Source organism: Eurypyga helias, unplaced genomic scaffold (genome assembly GCF_000690775.1).
Source record: "Eurypyga helias isolate BGI_N326 unplaced genomic scaffold, ASM69077v1 scaffold13447, whole genome shotgun sequence".
Taxonomy (NCBI): domain Eukaryota; kingdom Metazoa; phylum Chordata; class Aves; order Eurypygiformes; family Eurypygidae; genus Eurypyga; species Eurypyga helias.
In genome coordinates, this window is record NW_010259897.1 from 137,307 (window position 1) to 156,080 (window position 18,774).

Genomic DNA, 18,774 nt, shown 5'->3' on the forward strand with positions numbered 1-18,774 from the left:
GGTACTGGTGGATGAAAAGCTGGACATGAGCCGGCAGTGTGCGCTGGCAGCCCAGAAAGCCAACCGTATCCTGGGCTGTTTCCAGAGAAACGTGGCCAGCATGTCGAGGGAGGGGATTCTCCCTCCCTGCTCCGCTCTGGGGAGACCTGACCTGGAGTTCTGCATCCAGCTCTGAAGCCCTCAACATAAGGAGAATATTGACTGGTTGAAGTGAGTCCAGAGGAGGCCACGAAGATGCTCCTAGGGCTGGAGCATCTCTGCTATGGGGATGGGCTGAGTTGGGCTTGTTCAGCCTGGAGAAGAGAAAGCTTCAGGGAGACCTTATAGCACCTTCCAGTGCCTGAAGGGGCTACAAGGAAGCTGGGGGAGGACTTTTTGCAAGGGCCTGTAGTGATAGAACAAGGGGTAATGGGTTTAAACTGAAAGTGGGTAGATTTAGATATCAGGAAAAAAATTCTTCCTAGAGAGGGTGGTGAGGCACAGGAACAGGTTGCCCAGAGAAGCTGTTGGATGCTCCATGCCTGGAAGTGTTCAAGGCCAGGCTGGACGAGGCTTTGAGCAACCTGGTCTAGTGGAAGGTGTCCCAGCCCATGGCAGGGGGGTTGGAACTAGATGGTCTTTAAGGTCATATCCAACCCCAACCATTCTGCAGTTCTGTGATGATTTTTAACAGGTTTCATGTTCCAGTTCTCAGGTAGTGCGCAATACTAGGCCTTGTGCTTCAGAGAAAAAAAAAAAAAAAAACCAAAAAAACACAAAACTCAAACAAACCAACCAACAAAATCAGCCAAAACGACACCTGCCTTTATAACTATATTCCATGCAAACTTCTTAAATAATTTAAACAGAATTGGAATTAATATCCACTAAGACACAAGTTATTAGAAGTGCCTCTCTACTATTACAGACCAGAAACGAGTTCAGGAACAGGACTCAGTTTGCCCCAGCCACTTTCTAGTGTACCACATCACAGACCATGCTGTTTCCTAGACTTGAGATAATATATTTTTTAATTTTAGAACATATTTATTAACATGAGGCGAGCTAAAATTTATAACTTTGCATAAAGAACCTTTCAACTGCTTTTTTACTTATCCATTGCTTAGCTTATTTTTGCTTAAGATTTGCTTCTGTTTACACATACAATAGGCTTTCCTTCCCTCACTCTAATTATTCTAGATATTCTTCTCTAATTGAATGAGGTTTTTTGTCTTGAAGGAAAAAGGTACATAACATGTGAGAAGTGAAACATGTAAACCGAAGACTACAAAGGAACTCTCTCCAACAGCAATTTTCAGACTTGAGAGTCATGATTCACTCATCTCATACCTCAGAAATTAAAAACATGAACTGGCTGGCTGTCCAAAACTAAATACTACCATAACGGTCTGAAGGAATCACACAAATATAAGCTACAAGTATCACTCTTCTCCTGTTTCTCTCCCTTTCCCAACTAAACAAACAAGTAAACAACAAACAAAATAAAAGATGGATTTCCTACCACTTGCATCTGCAGCATATCAATTCCAAAGTGTGCCAAATGTTTTGCTATATGCGGATCTAAAACAGGCTCCTCTTCATCAAAGGAATAGACATCTACAAAAGCAGAGAGAAACAAATGAGCTGTAGTTATCCCTGTAGTTATTAAATGTTATCCCTTCTCTGTGTTTACCAACACTGCATTCTTGGTACAGGACTGCCTATACAAGATGCTTTATTTATACTCTCCAAGTTGGGTTATGACCAGCAGAAAAATGCAGACATTCACATAGATCAGGAACAATCTTAAATGTTCTCAACACAATCACCTTAACTACTCTCCTCACAAGAAATTATATACCATCACACTATTAAAATGTAAGAATATTTATAGTGATTTATATTCCCCCCCCAATAAGAAATTCATAAGGAAAACAAGGAATGAGGCATGCAAAATTCTCAGATATGTGGCCAGCCCACATTTTGAATATGGCAACAAGAGATTCTGAATTTTTGTGGTGCTACTAGATACAGGCAGCCACATTCAAACTGTGAGTATATGGGGCCAACTGACTGCCAATGGTATTCTAATTTCTAATACAGTTTAAGGAATCCACTTATGCCTTTTCCCCCCAGAAATACAGGGAGAACTGAGAAATTCTTTATTAGAAATAGAGGTTTTTATTGGTTTGGACACCATGGGATTGGACTTGGAAGATTAACCTTGTGGTTAGGAAGGAAGGCAAGTCCTCTGACTAAGGTGTCTTTATTGCATAGGAGATCAAGATATCAGTTCTGTATCTATGATAGGTCCTTACAGAGTAAGTAAAAGCACATAAACCTTTTGACAGGGTAAAGTTCCAACTATGGAGGGAAGCAATATGTCTAGTGATGATATTTTCATTATGAAACCAAGTTTCAGAAGGACAAAATGGTTGAAAGAGAAAACCTCCTCATTTTTAGGGTTTACCAAGCAAGTCCTGTAACAAAGCTGAGTCCAGAACAGGTTTCACCTACTTCAGCAAATAACAGTAAAGCTGCAAGCATCATAAAAGGGTGTTAGTGACAAGACATGCACTAGTAAGACTTGAACAGGCCTTACATCTTTTCTCTTACCTAGCCTGTTCCTCTGTAGTGAACAACTACTTCCCTACTTTGGTCTCTACTCATACAAAATCCCAAATCCCTCTGCCAGTCCACCTGCACTTCGCTCAGCCAAGTTTCCTTCATGCCCAGCAGTTTCTCACAGTGACCTTGCACTGTGTGACCAGATCTAGGCTGACAGAGAAATCTTAGCCAGGAGAAAGGTTAAACAAACTCAGGAGAAAAGAGCAGGAACCCAGACGAAGGCTGTCCACAGCACAAAGACCACTTCTGAAGAGTCCTTACCCTGCCCTCTCCTGGCAACCACAGACCCTGACTCTGACTCAGTCCATCACCTATGCAAGGCTTTAGTAAACCAGAGTCTCCTTGAAGTCTGCTAGTACCAAGCGCACACTGAAATGATGGGTTGAAGGATAGCCAAGATCTCAAAGACATAACACAACTTCTAAAATTCACCAGCCCTATGAAAAACATTAACTCTCTCAAATCAGGGAATTGTGCTTTTACGTCGTGCTGCCAGCTGCTGATTAGCCATCAGACCCTCTATTAACTTTGGTCCTAAAGACCTCTCCAGCATGCACGTGGCTGTAGCTGACCATCTGCTGGAATTCCACTCCGTGGTAGCAAGCATGCCCAGAAGACATCAGTGTTCATCCACACACAAGGGATCACAACATTCCCATAGTCTTCTGGTGAGGTCACAGCACAGCCAAAAGATCCTGTAAAGTTCAAACACTTCATGGAATGAGGTTACACATCAACCGATCTTGGGTGACTACTGTCAATATGAAAGCTTTGATTTTGTTTTTCCTCGGCTCTGGCAACTGAAGAGAGAGCAGCCATCTGTGACTTCTGATCCAGAGGTGAAAAAATGGAACACAAAACACATCAATCTTTGCTCAAGCCTAGCTCCTGTGTCATATACTTTAGTACTTTCTGCAGGGTAGCCAACTTAAATTCATGGGAGAGAGACAGAATTCACTTATTTAAAAAAAAAAAAATCAAGGAGCAGCAAAACAAAGAAAGATGATGAGAGCCCCCAAGCACAAGTCTGTAGTGTTGCCACAGAGACTCTGGTAGATAAGGAATGTCGACAAGTCAGCAAACGTGACACAAAAAAGCTGGTATCATTACCGTGAGAAAGAGGAAGAAGGGAGAAAAAAACCACAGAAAACCCAAGAAAAATCTGAGGCAGACAACACAGAATATGATTAAACAGAGAATAATCATTATTATTCATATTACGGTAAGAAAAGAAAAATGACAGTGCTACCTGTACTTCCTTTTCTTCCATAGCTCAAGACTACCTGTCTTGGCTGTGTAGACATCACTCCTCCCTAACAGGGAGCTCCTGTTACAACAGGACAATGTAACAATGGTGACACAAACCCCCATTCCATTCCTCAAACCAGTTTCAAACACAAAACCTCACGATGACTTGAAATGACATCTAATGGCATTGTCGAGAGAGGTAGCAGGTAACACAGTCTGCAGAGTAGTAGTCAACCTGTTGAAGCAAGGAACTTTCCAGACTCTCTCATGCACCTGGTAGAGAGTCTACCATGCATCCAAGAGTAGAAGACAGTTTGGTTCAATTTCTGCCCTGATCCGAGATCCGGTTTTTTCAGAAAACTACAAAATAGGGCTCATGCCCCAGAAATCTTTCATAATGCATACAGCACAGATTTCTCAACAAAAGACAAGGAGCTTCCTCCACGTACATGTAGGGTAAGTATAAGTGGAATGCTGGTACCACCTCTTTCTCCTTCTTACTGGGGTGAAAAAGAAGTTATGCCAGCAGAAGGACTAATGCTTATTACTTCTCCACCATCACCTCTTCACCTCCAGCCCAGGGCAACAGAACCAGACAGACATTGCGTCACAGCCACTTCTTTCCTGAAGCTCATCTGTCATCCAGCCCTATCAAGAGGTTATGATTACCACTGCAATATAGATCAGAGAGAGAACAATTACTGAAAAGAAAAGAGGAGGGTTTGGGAAGTCTTTGCTATGGGAAACCGAGCAAATGTCATCCAGAAGAACAAAGGTCTGTGGAGAACAGCTACTGCTCCTCATTCAGGGTAGGGGGGACAAAAAATAAATTTAAAAAGCCACTTAAGAATATTCAGTTTATTTTGTAGATGCAGTTGAAACCTACAGCTGGGCAAATCTTAAACACCTTCAATAACTCAGACATTTGGATAGAAATCACCCAAGACTAGGCTCATGCAAGGAAACAATATTGCATCTGGGAGAGAAAAGAATTAATTTCATTTCTGTGGCACAGCTGGTGAATCTGAGTACACTCTCCTTCCCCTGACACTGAATAGGACTTAAAAGATGAAAAACTCCTAACTGATGTGTGTTCAAAAGAGGAGCTGCTCTAAACAGCTATTTTTCATCCATATTGTCATAAGCACTAAAACCGAAATATATCATGCTATGTGTTCTTCTGTTTTTTATTTCTCTGTACAGCTGCAGCAATGGATCTGTTTGCTTATGACTTTTTCAGCTCCTCACATTTTCACTCCATCTAATCCTAACACACCATAATCCTCTCCACAGCAACACCGCAGAACATCACACTGAGAATATGCAAACAAGGATACATCTATAGCTTTTTCTCCCTCTCAGGATCATCAGGCGTTTTACAGATGAGCGTCACAGCAGCCCCATGAAGATGAGCGTTCATTAGACTAAACAAAACACTACCAATGCAATAAGGAAAACCAGCACTGTTTCCAGTATGATAAACACCACACATGCTGATAACAATGGACTTTTCTGACTTTAACAATAATTACCGTTATTGTTTCTATGTTACATAAGATTGAACCATTTGCCCTAGCACATGTAGTAAAACTGAAAATTACTGCTTCTCTGATTGGGCTGCAAAATAATACCAATCTTCTCTTACAATCTACTGTTAGACAAAGCCCAAAAAACTAAATATAAAACAGAAGAAGAGCAGATAAAAATGGCTTTCTCCAAACAGAGGGTGTATTATTCCCCTCAACCTTGATCAAGAATCAGACTCACAGGGTTTTCTTTCCCTCTCAGTCTAAAACATTTAATAGATACACACTGAGAGCCTCATGCACAAAAGATCCCCCATCTCAGAACCTGTCAGGTGGCTGACCTGCTCCATCAGGAGTGATGGTTCCCAACTTCACTGCCAGGGGGTAGCCCGTCTCCTTGTAGTGCTCCACTGCATGTCCGTTCCCCCCACTGCCATCGAAGAACCACTTCCCACACAGTACCGAACCATCCGTCAGGTTTAGCCAGAGATTCTCCCGCAGGTCACATTTTGAGCATTTCCAACCACTGCAAGCAAAACCAGGACGAAATGACAGAAATAAGTAAGGCAGGAAACAGTCCTGTATTTCCAATTATGGTAAGTGTAACCAACCACACACCCCCAGCCCAGTCAGCTAAGAGAATTGCTGGCTGAGCTGCTGGCTTTCGCCCAGTTACTCTGGACTGTACTAGAGAGCCTACAATGAACAAACCCTAGCACCCTCACCTAGGGGGAATTCTAACACCATTGTCTAACTGTACAAGTGCTTTGGCATGTTTAGATGCCTGTAGCTCTTCTTCCCAGGAGTCAGGGTCCGGCTTCCTGTAGGGCGATTTTGCGCTGAGGAGTGCATCACAAGCTATCGTCACCTAGAAGACAAACGTATGGCAGTCAATCAAAACACAATGCAGTGACTGGGCAGAACTTGGCATCCAGCCCATTGCTAACCACATGCAGAACTGGGTATCAGCAAGACTATTTATATACTAAAATATGCATGTATTCTTCCAGATTGCAGTTGTTATTATTTTATCAGGAAAGTAAGTACAACATGTACTATGTGAGCTTCCCTGGGACAAGCTGGCATCATGATAAAGGAAGGAATACAGGAGGTAAAAGGAAACCCAAGAAACAAGGACAAAGCAGCCTTTTAAAAATGAGTGACTACTATAGCTCGTTAAGAATGAGCTTTATGTAAAAACACACAGCACACATAAGAAAACAAAGCATCATCATGATAAAAACATAAGCAGGAGACAATTTCTATCACCACTTGCACATGCTCACTGACCAATGCTGGTAACTCTTCTATATTGGGTAACGAGATTTCATAGTGATCGGGAAATATAACAAGTTTTGCTTCATCTTCATACTCAAAGTCATCACTGTTGACATCACCATTTGTCTCTAGATCTGGAAAACAAGATGGGGAATATTAGGAGATTGTCCCAAGATCAAGGTTCCTAAATTATGGCAAGGGTACCACTGCGAAGCATTGCTTGCCTGGCATCAGCCTGTCCAGAAATAAGCAGACCCAGACAGAAGCCAGGAGGGTATATAAGTAACCAAATGGCTAGTGTCTATAGCTCTAGCTTCATCACAAATACAATTATCCTACAGTGACAAGACTGAGCTAAGATCTTGCTCAGTTCTTTCCAGGACACCTTAAAAAGTTATGGCCAAACATGTGCATGTTATGTCACACATTTCACAAGATTCCATTGCAAGAACAGCCTGAGCAAGGATGGGATCTTCTGGATCCTTCTCCCATCTGGAGATGCTGGAGAACATCTACTATATTCCAGTGTACGAGACAAACACAGACAGAAAAAGGTTTAACCAGGAAAGAAGATGCATTAACAGTAGCTACAGCTGGTTCTTATTTTCAGTCCAAGTAATGCATATGCTTAACAAGTCACTCAATACTAAATGAGCATTGGCAGCAACCACCACACTCTGGGAATGCCTGAAATCTCAAATGTATATTTGAGAGAGGTAAATATGACAGAAGCCAGATTCAGAAAACTAAGCTTTATTCACCCAGTGTGCAGTAACAACCTGAACATCCTAAGTGATAAAAAAAGTGTCAAAAGATATTTCAACTTGACCTGAAAGAACCACCTCTTGAGAAGAAAACAATCAGCTTCCATTCAATTCTTGGCTCACCTGCTGCACCACTCAGTCCTGAGGGTTGACAACAACCCCCGTCAGTGATTTCCAGCAGCATGACCTTTCTCAGCAGCAACCAACAAAATCCCTTTCTCATGGCTGAATACAGACCCAAAATGCAAGAACTTTTGTTTATACTGAAAGCATGACATCTGTAGAGAAAAGTATTTGTTCATTACTAAACTCCCTCAATCACACTATTTTTATATTGACCCCTTCCCTTACTGCAGCATCAGATAGATAACCAGCAACCTCGCTTTACTCAGGCCTTTTTCCCAGCTTGTATTACAATCCTGTGTTTTGATAAAGGAGTGAATCGCAGCAGATGGAGTCTGCAACACTTAGCGCTCTTGCTCTGTGAAGCAAAGAAACTGAGTATGTCCAAGCTGATGATACATGCGGCATGTGTCACAGAGAATTACACATAATGCCCAGAAATTCGACCGTGGCCAGCACAGCAAAACCCAAAGTACTGACCATCTCCTAAATATGACAGAGGTTCCTCAGAGACGACAAAAACTCCGTGTGTGTTTAGACAGGTTTAAAAGCAGCAAATGCGCCTTCCAGGGCTTGCCATCACACATGTCACTCAGCCACCAGAGGGAACCTGAGGCCAGCTCACACCAGCCGCGGGTTATCTGTAGCCATGTATAGATCTGCTGGTATCTTCATTTCCTTATGATACCAACATCAGGTTTATAGTATTTACAATCTGTTATATAGAAACAGCAATGATACGGTTGCCTGGGTTCAAAATTCAGACACACACTTCAGCTCATCTCAAGCCAGACAACAACAGTCCCGACTTCACTGCTGACCTGCGTTTGAACCAGTGATCCAAGGATGAAAGACCGAGTATCCTATTAGCAATTACCCATTGCCATCTAAGGACTTCACACACTTAGGAGCATCGGTCTTTTGTGTGTAATGGGTAGGGGAGAAAAGTACCTTTTTACCTACTCCCTCAGAATAAGAATTATAAGGACTGTCAGTGCTTTTTGGCAATTATCACTCAAAAGACAGTTTTGCAGGGTTCAGATCCAGGACAGGAATGGAAAGGACTTCTAAGGTCACTGACTGAAATCCCTCGGTACAGCAGATGACCATATAAACTAATCCCTTTTTGCTGACTGGCCCCTTAATGATGTCTACTTGAAAACCCCCAAATTATTACTACTCATGTTTTAAAATCGTGTTGTATGCACTGAGAGCCATACTTGCCCAGTTCAGCAAGAAATTCTACCTGCATTACATCTTCTATGCCTGTGCAAGGGTCAACATGGCTAAGATAGCATACGCATAGATATAATAAAACCAGACGACTTCAGAAGACAATGGAGCCCACAGTAAATGGGGCAGAGGCTGACCCTGTAGCCACTGGGCATCCTGTGCAGTCTGCAGGCAGTTTCAAACTCATATTTTAAAACTAAAGTGGAACTTGAGAGAGGAACAAGAGTAACTATAGCAAGAGGAGCAGGCAGAAAACAAATGAAAGTGGAGCATATTTAATGAAAAATTAACACCAAAGCACAGAAAAATACAAACTTTCAAGCACTATACTTCATACAAAGCTGTTTCTTTGAGAAGGATGTTCTTCCAAAGTGCACTGCGAGTTGAAGAATGTCTGGGCAAAATAAGGGTTTGCTCAGTTCTAAGACTGAGCCATAATACAGACAACCAGTTGGTTATCTTTATAAAGAGCTGACAACTTGGTGGTGAATGTCCACGTGACAGTGTTCCACTTCTAGTGGACTAACAGCTTTATGGTGCCTCCTCAGAGGCCCCAATTAAACACTAACACAAAGTGTCCGTAGGACATAAGTGTTGTGTTGGGAGGCCGGGATGACGGGCAAAGCAAAATAACACACATTAAAACAGAGGCTCAACTGATGTTGTTATTTTGGGCAAGCAGTCAGCAGAGTAAATTTCTCCAGCTCACAGGCATCACTTTAGTGACGGTGAGAAATGCATTGCTGCTGAACTGACTGAAAACAGCAGCTGAAGTGGAAGCCAGAGTACTGTAAACCAACCCACCAGAGGGGAAGCAGAGGAGTCAATGTGCCCAGATCAGGTTTAGACAAGTTACCAACTGACTACACTAATAATAGTGACATAAGGAGTCTCTAGGCAGGACCCCCAAACAGGATTTCCTGTGCATATGGACGTGCCTGTGTGCGTATGAAAGGGAATACAAACATTTAAATTGCATGAGGATGTTGACTAGTGAGCCTATCACTAATTCTGAAACACTAGAAAGAAATCTTAGGATTCTGGGCTTGATCCTGCTCTCACTGAAAGTAATCAGCAAGTTTGTATTGACTCAGAAGTGCAGGACTACACCTTTAAATCAAATAATTTCTTCCTGAAGCCTCTAAATAATAGTAATTGCAGCAGCCGCACTTTGCCAACTATAAGCTGTTCAGTTCATTTGTCTTCAGGAACGTCCAAAACACTGGCCTCATCAAATAACCTATAAAAAAAAGAATAATTAAAAAAAAACACAAAGAGTCACTTTACAGTCACAATGTTCTCCTTCATGGCAAAAGGAAAAACAAAACTTTCTACTAGGAAACTTTGATCATTCTCTACTTGTAAAATAACATTCAAATTGCTTGCTACACCTCCAAAGTGTTAGTATGCTCTTCTTACTGCTAAATATAGACCTCAACCTTAGGTCTCTGGCACAGTCATGAGTTAAACCAAGCTAAACCATCATAATTCAAATTCTTAACTATTTTGCTAGCAGTATTAGGCTTTGTTAATCTAGCCTAATTTCTACCTAAACCAGCAAACTATTAAGATTCAATTAGTGTGAGGCATCTGCTCACCATTCTATAATCAACTCAATCTTAGATGGCAAAGCCAGAACACAACAGATAGACTCATGGTCTAATCAGTTCCACTACTATGGCTGGGGAGCATGAACAACTTAACTGGTCTAAAATTTTAAAATATTGCCAGGAAACACTCATATCCTCCTGAATCACAACATTTCCATTCATAGACATATACTCTGTATGTGCTTACTTACATAAATATAAACTTAAATCACTTGAACCAGTCATGGTCAAAGTCCTCCTCAGAAGCTTAGCAAACAAACATCCTTACTGACCAGCATTCTGCTACCGGCTGCTATGAGATCTAGGAGAGCTAAATGGAGCTGTGGTCAGATCCAGTATGGTCCCTCTTATGAATGGTCTTTACGCTTGGAAACGGTACCCGTAAGTGCATTCGCTGCTTCAGGCAGGCAGGTGCCATCCAGGAAAAGCTCAGCAAGTTTACACGTTCTCCCAGACTCTCTAAGTGGAGGCTTTCTTCTTCCTTTCCGAGGCCTTCTCTGAGGCCAGCTGCGTGTCATGGATACTGCTCCTCACTGACACTCCTCTCACCAGCAATTACACCCCTCACCAATCTGCTGACAAAGCTGTTCATCCAAGTACTTCAAAACACTTTTAATTGATGGTCTAAGTTAGCCCTGACTTTGCTCAAAACAGAGCTCACAACTTGCTGCACCGGCAGATACTGCTATGGTAACTGATCTGGAAGAGGACATCTACCCATGGATAAGTCTTATGACAGGCACCCTGCCGGCTCTGTTTAGCCTAGAGTCCAGGCTCTGGCAGGGACCAACAGATGCCTGGGAAGAGGGTACCAGAACAAGGCAAAAATGTGACGATTCCTCCCTCAGTGTATACCTCCTAGCTTCCAGATAGCTATCTGACAACTGAGCTGACATTTTCAGAGAACATTCGCACTCTCAGTACTACCTCTGAACGGAGATAGCCAATATAGACCACATCACTGTGTACACACGGTTAAAGCACTTTTGTTTTCTTTGCATTTTTCAACATTTACTTCATCTATTGCTTAGTTACTTATCAAGACATTAAAAATCAATTTTAGATTTAATACCTTAGATAATACTAAATCAACCAGCACACTCTATTTTCTTATTTTTCAGTCCGTTTCCAGACCATTTACGATCGCATTAATTTTTTATAATTAGAACATTATTAAGGACTCTGCTGATAACTCCTGGGAGTAACAGGCCCAGGGGGACGCTGCTGGTAACTTTCTACTGTAAGAACTGGGCCTCTAACCCCTTCAATAAAAGGATCTTCCCTCTTACTCTACTACCTGTTTTGGCCAGACTCTTGTAAGGAAGATCATAGCACATCCTGTTAATCAAATTGCTCTTATTCACATAGTCACTGAATATGTAGGGGCACTACTACACACAGTCCCAGAGTATTCTGGCAGAACCAGAACTACTACTTCACTTTGGAAAATCCACAATGGTTCTTTTCTGTTCTGTCATATATATACAACTTTCTATCAATTCTGATCCATTCTTTTTCTCCCAGATGGGCTAATATGACAATTAAATTTAGTGATACTTTTCCTCATCCCATCATGTCTTTTTTTTTCCAAAAGTGGTATCACATTTACCATACTGTTGTTGAAGACAACAGTTCAGCTGTTTCTTATCTCAGAGCCTTGTGAAGTCATGGCGAGCTATCACCTTGTCCCACCAATTAATGTCTTTCCAGTTTACAGACTGGATCTAAATCCTCTTTGTGTGATAACCACACACTAACAAGCACAAAGCATCTTAAAACTTGCTAGCCAAGGTAACAATGCAGTGAGGATACTACTCCATGCATTGTGATGCAGACAGTCGGCTTTAAATATCACCCAAATCACGCTTGCACAGTCCGAGCTGAAGTTCCCATAGCCACACCTCAACGAGCTAGATTACAGGCAGTTCATACACTTCCATGCACAATGTTATTAAGCTTCCTGATTACATAGAACACTCACAGCCAACACCCTCCAGCCTTCTCCGAAATAAAAACAAAATGAGCTCAAAACATAATGCACCGGTGCACACACTTTGCTATGGATCTTTTAAAGTTTAGGGAAATGACCCAACCAGTCTGTGTTTCTACTGCGTTTGACGGATAGCTGCAGTTCTAGAAAGTAACCAGTGAACATCAAAAAGCTGTTTTCCTAATACTAAGGAGATTGAAAAGGGTTTAGTAACTTTAATAGCTTTACATCAAAGAGGATTGTAAGAAGTAATGTTAACAAATGCCCGAACTGGATTGACTTTGTACACAAAGCTTAAATCCCCGGGCCTTCATGGGATTATTCAAAGACATCTAGAAACACAGTGATGTAAGAGTTACCCACTGGACATTGTCTATGCTTGTCTGACAGGGTAAGCCCTAACTGGCAGGCTACATATATGGACTGATAATAGCCCGTTTGGTGCAAAGCTCTACAATAGATGCCCAAGGTCACAATGAGAAAGACAGAAGTAAACCACCTTGTTGAGAAGTCCACCAGCTTTGAACCAATGAAGAATCTATCGGATTAAGCAATAAAATGCCAAATTTTGCTAACCATATCTGCTGCCAACACATGCAAAGTGATGAAATCAGCTGACCTCTCTGTATTTTCATTTCCTATTTCATTTCACTTCCTATTTTCATTTCATATGAACAAGGACAGGAGTAATTCTTTGTTATTTTCTTTAAGCATGGCCAAAAAAATAATAAAATCTGCTTAGTCAAAGAAGTGTATCCAAAGCATTTGGGTGCATGGAAGTACTGTCTCAAGGATCAGAGCAAAGTGTTGATACCATTTTACTCCCAGCCCATAGGGGTTGCAAAGAGGACGGCAGTAGAACAGACCAGATGAGATACATTTTTTAAAGTGCTTTAGATTCCAGAAGTGCTGGATTAAATGGTGAGAGTTCCATGTGCTAAATCCAGCCCAGTGAAACTGCACCACCTGCAGAAGCTCACTGGGACTGGGACACTTGGAACTGCTTCACCAGAGCTGCTCAGTGGGAACAAAATGCTCATGTGCAAGGACGGAATTTGAGGACTCCGACATGGCACATCAGAGACACTATGCCACGTACACTGTGTGCTGGCATACCACAGTGACAGGAGCCTCAAACTGTGTGCACCAGATGAGCAAGAATAAAATCTGACGGTGCTTTCATACTTCTTGTTTACACTCACATTACTACCACTGTACAACCATTGCTGCATTGTAGCCAGCTTTGTTTCTGAACCAGTTACTTTAAAAGCATCAAGTGAAAAACATTACATTCCATGTAAACTGACAGTAAATGGCATTTAGACCAGCATCTCTGACTTAACAGTCTCCTCCTACAAAAAAGTTTCATTTCTTTTTGACTGATCTTAAGACTTTTTTTCTCTCTAAGCCCTCCTTGCAAAACTTACTCTAGACATTAACAACAACAATTTAATCAATTACAATCTGCAAAGGCCTCTTATGGACACATTCCACAGATCAAAGCAATTCCAAAAGAGGCCATGCTATTGTTTCCCTTTAGCCATAAGAGCTGGCAATTGTAAAGAAAACATTTAACCTCTTCATTACCAGAAGAAAAATTCACTATTCACTATCAATACATAGAGAATAAATAATAAATGAATCGGAGAAGTACCACAAGTGGTGGGAGGAAGGAGAATATAGACTTTGCATCACATTCCCCTCATCCATATTTATGAAGCCCTCAAGTTTTCTGGGTAACCTGAATCAATGGAAAATGGATGAAATGGACATGCTAAGACAACTGCTTCCCATGAAGCAAGAGGATGTAACTGTGGACGTAACAGAATAAGAATTGGTAAGAGATGCTCGTGATATATGTACTGTTGCATTCGTTACAGGAGAGACCACAGCATCAGTTAAGAACATTTACCTGTGCAACAACTTTGAAATGATAACAGCCCTTCCTATAACCAGCGGCTGAGCAGAACAGTGCCACGCTGAGGCCATGTTATATCTAAACATTAAGTATAGATAAACATTTTAATAAAAGTGTGTTTTGTGGACATCCCAGAGAGACAGAAGGGACAGAATTAGTCAAAAAATGCTCTATCAAACCCTAGGGTTTTTGAGAATAGTTGAGCCCTACTTTAGATTAAAATGCTTCATGTATACAACATATACACATCTGTCAATATGCACCAAAATTGTTAAGAATTACTTATTTGTCTGGACCAACTTTAAAACTAGAAACAAAAGTTAAAAAATAACTCAACAGAAAAAGAAAACCCACAAGGAGCCCCAAAGCCAGACACAATGGTGGACAGAACCCAAACCATGCAGACAGGGTCAGAAAAGTACTATGTGAAAGCAGCTGTTCATAATACCTAAAAATAGCTTTGCATTCCTCCTTTTTGGTAAAGCTCCACCCGATGCCCCTGGTACCTTCTGGAAAGAGAGAAATAAACAATTAAAAATCCAACAGGCGAGACAACAGTAAATCAGCAATAGCCCTATACCATCACCATTTCTGACACACATCTATCTGTTCATGCTCCTATTAAATCGCATTCCTTGCTGAGCAAGGATGTAAATCCCCTTCGTTCACCGCTGACAATGGGACTCAACTCATGGTTGCTTACCACCCTCATGGAGTGAGACAGCCACCACCTTTATCCTTCATACTTTGCTCTGTTAGCAGATAAATAGAGCATGTCTCAAGGTCACCATGGGTGACCACTGTTCTGCCAACAAGACAGGGATATCTAGCATCACTCAGACCTCTCACGTCTAGATCCCCTACAGTGTTTCCTAATGACTAAAGCTGAATTAGAGAGGGGAAGAAAAGACTATTTGCCTAAAAAATTCAATCCTTCATAACTAATTTACTTCATAACCAATTCCAGCCTGACCACTTTGCTGTGTGATCTCTTAGTTCAACTCGCTTCCTTCTATCCAGATAAAAATGCCCCTTCTGTCAGGATCCATGCCTGCTTCCATTAAGATCAATCCAAGTTACCACTATGCTTTCTTAATATTAGAAAGTATGGAGGAAACCTGTCCAGAATCAAGCAATTGTTATTGGGGGATTTTATTTTACTTTTTAACTTAAGCTCCACAGCAGAGAATAGTAACTTCCAAGTGACATTCAGTTTCAAGCACTACTCTCCCAGTTCAACATAGCTCCAAGTACTAGGGAAAATGCTCTTAGCTGAGGGAATATAAGTCAATGCACTTGCTTCTTAACCTGTTTATTAACAGGCACGATTCAATCAAATCAAATGGAATCAAATAAGCTTCTGGCTATGATGCCAACGTGATGCATTAGGTAGCCTATAATGTTAGTGTAACTTGCAAGGTTGGTAGGCAACTTTTTTTTAAAATAATATTGGGATACAACAGGTGGACTGAAAGCAGCCAAGAACCTGTCAGCCTAGGGAAAGTTCATGTTTGCCTCTGCTCCTTCGTAGGTGAAAGGGTCACATATTTTGGGTGGTTCCCTTCACCATGTAAATAAAGCTTTGGCCAAAGCAGTTTGCTTGAATCATCAGTGAGGTCCTATACATCATAGGAAAGTTTCCATTCTTAGAAAGAGCAGATGCCAATTAACACTTACTCCTTGGCTGAACGTAACAACAGAACCTACTATCCATATATGAGCCCTAGGGAATGGCAGTCAGGGTTGCAATTCCAGCATTTAAAATATCCAGGAACCCACCACTGTAGGAAGCTTCGTTCTTCTCTGCCCAGTGTTTTCAACAGGGCTGGGGTATCGTTATATCACCAAACTATTCAGCCTGGGGCTGAACACTACCCAGGCAGTTGTACACAAGTCATACACTACAGGAAAGGGGCTGATTTAAAAATTCTGAAGAGTGGAATTCTGGGAAAAAGGAAGAAAAAAAAAAATCAATCTTCATGACCTAGCAAAGAATTTTACCGGGGTGCTCCATAACTTGCGCTTGCACACATTTCTGATGACCCAGCAGCTGCTTCCTGTGCTGCTCTACCACTGGCAGATATTCTAGCTCTACCCTTATTTTCTAATTGAATTGTGACAAGATACATAGGTGATATTTATTCCAAACACCTTTGGAAGCAAACAGGGATTTCTGCAGCAGTGCAGCACATTCTGCAAGAATGATGCCAGGGGAATCACAGGCAAGAACAGCAGCCTCACTAGAAGAATCCTAAGATAGCACATCCAATGCCTTTGGCTTTACTGTATACCACACCATCAAAAGCTTGGCTTAAAAAACCAAAACCACAATGCAGAATGTGCCAGACACTTCATAAAACTTCCAGTGAAGGCCTGATGTTTCACATCACTCAAAGGAAAACACAGATAGCATGTAAGAAACCAACAGTCATGGTAAACAGAATCCACAGCTAATGTATGAGGAATCCTACCTCTGACCATGGTAGATGGCACAATCTTCACCTGTATTGTATAGTCCAACACTGCTTCCTACCACGTGAGCAGTGCGTCACCACCTCCAAAAGTAGATGCCAGACCTGCTGCTACACCATGATTCACCAGGAGAAAAATAGGAACCACTGCACAAGTTCAATTGAAGGGGTTCGCAACGCCAACACCAGTCGGTATATTTGTTTCTCCCTTTTGGAGTTCTTCAGCCTAACCTTTATCGATTAAAGGAATTTTTGAGGCCTCATTTTAATCCCAGTTTACCTCAATATTGAAAATTCCCAGGTCACATGCTGGAAGAAAGTTATATAAAAGGAAAGCTGACAGGATTTCTGCCCACCTGTCTCTAGTCCTAGATATCATCTTTCAGGAGTGTTAAATCCACTCAGAAGAACTGTTGCTAAAACAAGACTAGGCTCTCCAAAAACTCAACAGTTAACAGTGTGAAGGAAGATGTTGCTATCATCCTTACAAGGAAAGACAATTCTAAAGCATAACAAACCTCACTAACAATCTCAGCCTAGGAGACATGCAACTCACCTCACTATAATTCTGATAAAATATGACAGTCAGCTACTGGAAATAAAATAAGTGGTGAGGGCACTTTACATAACTCGGGACCTTCATCAACCATTGCTGTAGAATGAGAAACATGAAGTATTCTATCCTGCTCCAAGCAGCTATTTTAGGCCCTCTAACTTGCCAGAAGAGACTGAGCTTACAGGAGAGTGAGCTATAAGAAAACCCAGTGCCTTCCAGATAGCTCAGGTCAGAAGTCATTAACAGCCCTTTAAAGATGCCAGACAAATCACACACAAACAGCTGTTATGAAGCACAGATTGTAAGTTGCTGTTGATATGCAATGATATTATGGAAGAACAATGAACATGAAGTTCGTATGTCTACAACCCTGTGTAGGGGAGTGTAAGGCTGAATGAGGGCAGTGCGTGGCTCTAGAATCCAGCAATAATTTAAGCTAAGCTTTAGATCCCAGGCCAGGTCAGGATTAAGGCTCATGATCCAACTGTACACAAATCCTTGGATGAAAAGAAGTCCTGTCACCCTGAGATGAAGCCTCATATTAAAAAAAAAAACACCAACCTCAGAAGCTTCCAGCCAAACCTGAGCCAAACCCAGTAATTCTACACTTCAAAGGCAGGTTTCAGAAAAGTATTTAGTTACCTACTGTATGCACATAATATGCTGACAATATGTATGTGATATGCAGAGGTGTGTAGTGAAAAAGATCCGTGGAAGTCAGGCAACAAGCTACATTTAAGATCTGACTCTTTAGGGCTTTTGATTCATCTCAGAAGTGGAGCTACAGGATTGGTTGGGATGCAAGTACCAGAATTTGATATCCAGCCCCAAATCTGAATATGTTTTTTTCTGTCATTCAAGATTTGGTTTATGTCTGAAATGCATTCCCTAAACGAGCACAGGAGTCCCAAGAACTGCCGGGGTGTTAGTTGGGAAGCCACAAGTCTCACCTCTATCACACGTCGTTTCAGATGCAAATATACACACTGTCCTGTTTTCCGGTAATGCCTTTCAATGTGTTCCCTTCCAAATCCCAGAAACGTGTTCATGCACACATAGAGACCTCCTTCTGAATCCTAAAAGGAATGACACAAATAGTTACAGCACGGAAGGAACTGAACAGGACAGAAAGGACTCAGCAAACAGAAAAACCCAAAGAATTGTGGACCCTTTCTGTTATCAGGCAAGCACTTAAACATCCCTTTCATAGGACATTATGGTGTTTACATTATCAATCCTCTAAGAACCTTCCATATAATAGCCTATAGAAACTCATGAAATGGGTTACTTTACAACTACAGACTATTCCATGTCCAAATTGGAGGTCTAGAAGTTAGTCTTGAAAAATTCCACTTGAGTGCCCAATCCACAGAGATTTGTAGGTGCAGAAATATACAGAAAGCATAGAAATAATGAAGCACAGACACTTGTTTGAAATAGAACTCTTTTT

General features: G+C 41.4%; 1 protein-coding gene across 1 annotated transcript in view; it reads right to left on the reverse strand.

The window, feature by feature from the left end:
- Positions 1-18,373, reverse strand: part of USP13 (ubiquitin specific peptidase 13 (isopeptidase T-3)) — a 37,151-nt gene extending 18,778 nt beyond the window's left edge. The window contains exons 1-6 of the mRNA XM_010154826.1: positions 18,275-18,373; positions 14,746-14,803; positions 6,672-6,793; positions 6,107-6,249; positions 5,723-5,907; positions 1,502-1,596 (exon numbers count right to left, since the gene is read on the reverse strand). Coding sequence (XP_010153128.1) covers positions 1,502-1,596; positions 5,723-5,907; positions 6,107-6,249; positions 6,672-6,793; positions 14,746-14,803; positions 18,275-18,373 — 702 coding nt within the window. The remainder of the gene's footprint in view (positions 1-1,501; positions 1,597-5,722; positions 5,908-6,106; positions 6,250-6,671; positions 6,794-14,745; positions 14,804-18,274) is intronic.
- Positions 18,374-18,774: the final 401 nt, after the last annotated feature.